Raw genomic sequence first — 3,103 nt, forward strand, 5'->3', positions numbered from 1 at the left:
CCCGTCTGCCACCCTGCGTGTTCACGGCAGTTCTTCAACCTGGAAGGCGGTTCACGTATTTCTTCGGCCAGCCTGGGGAAAAGAAGAGACTGAAATTATATTCCTGGTGGCTTTTAGCCTGAGACAATACTTTATGTCACGTTTATAAATACTTAGAAATAGAACACGTTTGTTTGCTACCTGCACCATAACTTTCACTGTACTTTTTTTTGCTTTTTTTTTTTTGGTTAGTGTGGTTATCTCCCCCCCACCCCAAGTTACAGTGACGCGTAAGTTTCAGGGCACTTCAGCACCCTTTTACACAAGCCTGGCACAGCAACTTCTGTCTTTCCTGCGATATTTCAGTACAACCAATGTGGACGTGGGGGAGGACTGAAAAACATTCTGCTGACTACCACGTCCTCCTTCACTGCAACTCTGAAAACGTGCTATGCCCACCAACCAAACAGAAATTATTAAAACATCCTTAACCTCTTCTCTTATATGTCAAACGTAATTATGATAGAGTTTCTATGCCATTGCTACCTCCGTTACTGTTTGCCAGTCCTCTTCAGCCTAAAAACATGAGCAGGTAAACAACAGCAGAACTTAAAGGAAGGCATTTTAAATTTCCACGTCCACAAATCTCACCGCCAGTTGTGGGAGTATTAAGCAGGAGCTTGCCAAGGACATGTAACCTGCTCAGTTTGAAAAGGAAAAAAAAAATTAAAACAAACCCACAACCGGGCAAACTTCAAACAGATGCACAGAAAGCAACTCAAGTGCTATAATTCCAAAAGGACCCAAATACTCTGTGCAACATTTTCAGAAAGTTACACTGAAAAGAGGTAAATCCCAAAGTCAGAGCTGTGGGATGAACTCTATAGACAAAGGAAAAAGAGGTAACTAATGCTTAAAGACTAAATGCTTAAAGGGGAAGAAGAAAGAACAGGAAAGTACACTATTCTGACAGTTCATTGCAAATAAAAGGTATACAGTATTTTTAATCAGTCGTTAGCACAACTAAATTTCATTACATAATGACTCAACCCAATGCTCTAAACATCAATAAATCTCTTCCAGCTGTTACAATGGTGCAAGCCACTGAGAAAAGCAAGGAGAAGCAAAAAAAATAGAACAGCAAATAGGATCATAACATGCTGTATATTCATTACCAGAAAATACCTCATTAGCTCCCAATATTAGAATGTACAGTGAAAGCATTTCATTTTTCTTAATGCAGAATTTTTAGTTTATGTGTTAGTTTTCTATTTTTAGTCAGCAGTGCATATCCACTGATGGCAACTCACCCTTTGTTTGGAAAAGTACTCCTCCATAATGCCTAGGCAGTTGAGGAGAAAGAATATTCATTTCCAGTTTCTTTTTCCTCTTCCTCCACTGAGTCATATTTGCCAGCCACTGCATCAACGTTGTTGGTAAAACCTGTTAGGAGCAATTTTATTATCTATGGAAGACTACCTCTAATAATTAAAAATATGTTACTTCATTTAAAAAGTATCAATGGAAAGTTCCCAGAAAAAGTAATCCAAAAATAGAAAGTATGCTTCAAGTATATTTGTATCGGTGGATTCTCTTTTTGTCCATAGCTCTTGACTTCACAACAAATAAAAAAAATAAGTCCTGAATATTACCAAAGTATTAAGAGAACTTTTTACAGCTGGACTCACCAAAGTCTTTGTCTTGACCATTGGTCAGCTTTTCCAGAGATATCACTGTCGTTTTAGCTAAGCAGGTTTTATTTCTCGTGGTGACTGCAGTTGTTGCATACTCAACTAGGACGTTAGATCCGGGTTTCAGAATTAAAACTCCTTGTTACACGTAGGTGGCTTTGGAAACACCTTAAAGCAAACAAAAGTCAGTGGAGAGGAGGAGTTAGGGTAGATGTTTGTTCAGAACTGCTAAAACACAGCCTTGCAGAAAAAAAAAGCATTGCTTTTTTTGAACTTATGTCAGAAGTATTTAGAGCTACTCTGATCTACTAGAGGGACTGTGGGGAGTAGTAAACTGACTTTGGAGGCAGCGGAACTAGTAGGAAAAATAATACACAGATTGATGTTTTGCGTAACAGGAATTTCATGATACACAATGTAAATGATCACAGCATTATCCTTCTGTTTTTTTATCTGAACTGAGAAGCAACCCCACTTCCTGCTAATGCTACCTTGCTTTTGATGGGGCACGTGGGTACTCCCATGTAATAGTATTTAGATAAACCTATACAGCAACAAAATAAAAACTTGGGCAGCAACTCTGCCAGAATGAGCGCTGTGTTTACATTTATAGCAAGTAACTGATTTCAACAACACATCTCAAAGCATTTCAAGGGACAAGTAATATTACTGCATGTCCACAGGTAGAATAGAAAATACTAATGAACAAGTTTAAAAGAACTACTTGCAAAAACTATGGTGTAATTGCACAGGGCCTAATAAAATGGGTTATTGAAGGTTTAACCCGATTCACCTAAGCAATAGGCCTTTCCTATCGCTCCATTCCTCTGTACCGATTCAGCAAGAACGGCCTGATTGACAGCATTTGACCTCGTTTGCATCTCAATCTCACTCTTGGGATCGTTACAAACCTCCATCGAGCTGGAAATCAGACCCGGACTTGTCAAAGAACTACTTCCAAAAACTATGGTGTAATGGCACAGGGCCTACAAAATGGGTTACTGAAGGTTTAATCCGATTCACTGCAGCAACAGGCCTGGTTTGATGGGCAGTAAATTGGCACAACCACTCCCTGCACTGCTCTTTGGCCGAATGTCCTTCTACTCCCCTCGCTGGTTTTCAGGACAGCCGAAGCCCCCAGAGCAGGCCTCGCCTCAGGGCCGGCTGCTTCCCGGCCCCGCAGCCCCACGCACACGGCGCCTTCACGCCACTGCTTCCACGTCAGACCCCACGGGACCGAGAGGCGGACGGGAGACCCCGCCGTGCCTACAACGGCATCGCTCCCAGGATGATCCCACCGCTGACCCCGAGCGCCCCGGCACGAAGCCCGACGCTGCCGGGCAAGCCCAAGGCACTGCGTGGCGACCCTTCCCCTGAGGGCCCGGCGCGTCTCCGCCCCAGCTCTCGCGAGAGCAGCCCGCGCCTTGCGGCAC

At 42.9% G+C, this 3,103-nt stretch overlaps 1 protein-coding gene across 1 annotated transcript in view; it reads left to right on the forward strand.

Moving 5' to 3' along the window:
- Positions 1–2,762: 2,762 nt before the first annotated feature.
- Positions 2,763–3,103, forward strand: part of GEMIN2 (gem (nuclear organelle) associated protein 2) — a 7,657-nt gene continuing 7,316 nt past the window's right edge. Inside the window, exon 1 of the mRNA XM_009887019.1 lies at positions 2,763–3,010. Within this exon, the coding sequence (XP_009885321.1) occupies positions 2,763–3,010 (248 nt within the window). The remainder of the gene's footprint in view (positions 3,011–3,103) is intronic.

Source organism: Charadrius vociferus, unplaced genomic scaffold (genome assembly GCF_000708025.1).
Source record: "Charadrius vociferus isolate BGI_N301 unplaced genomic scaffold, ASM70802v2 scaffold14, whole genome shotgun sequence".
In the NCBI taxonomy this organism is placed as follows: domain Eukaryota; kingdom Metazoa; phylum Chordata; class Aves; order Charadriiformes; family Charadriidae; genus Charadrius; species Charadrius vociferus.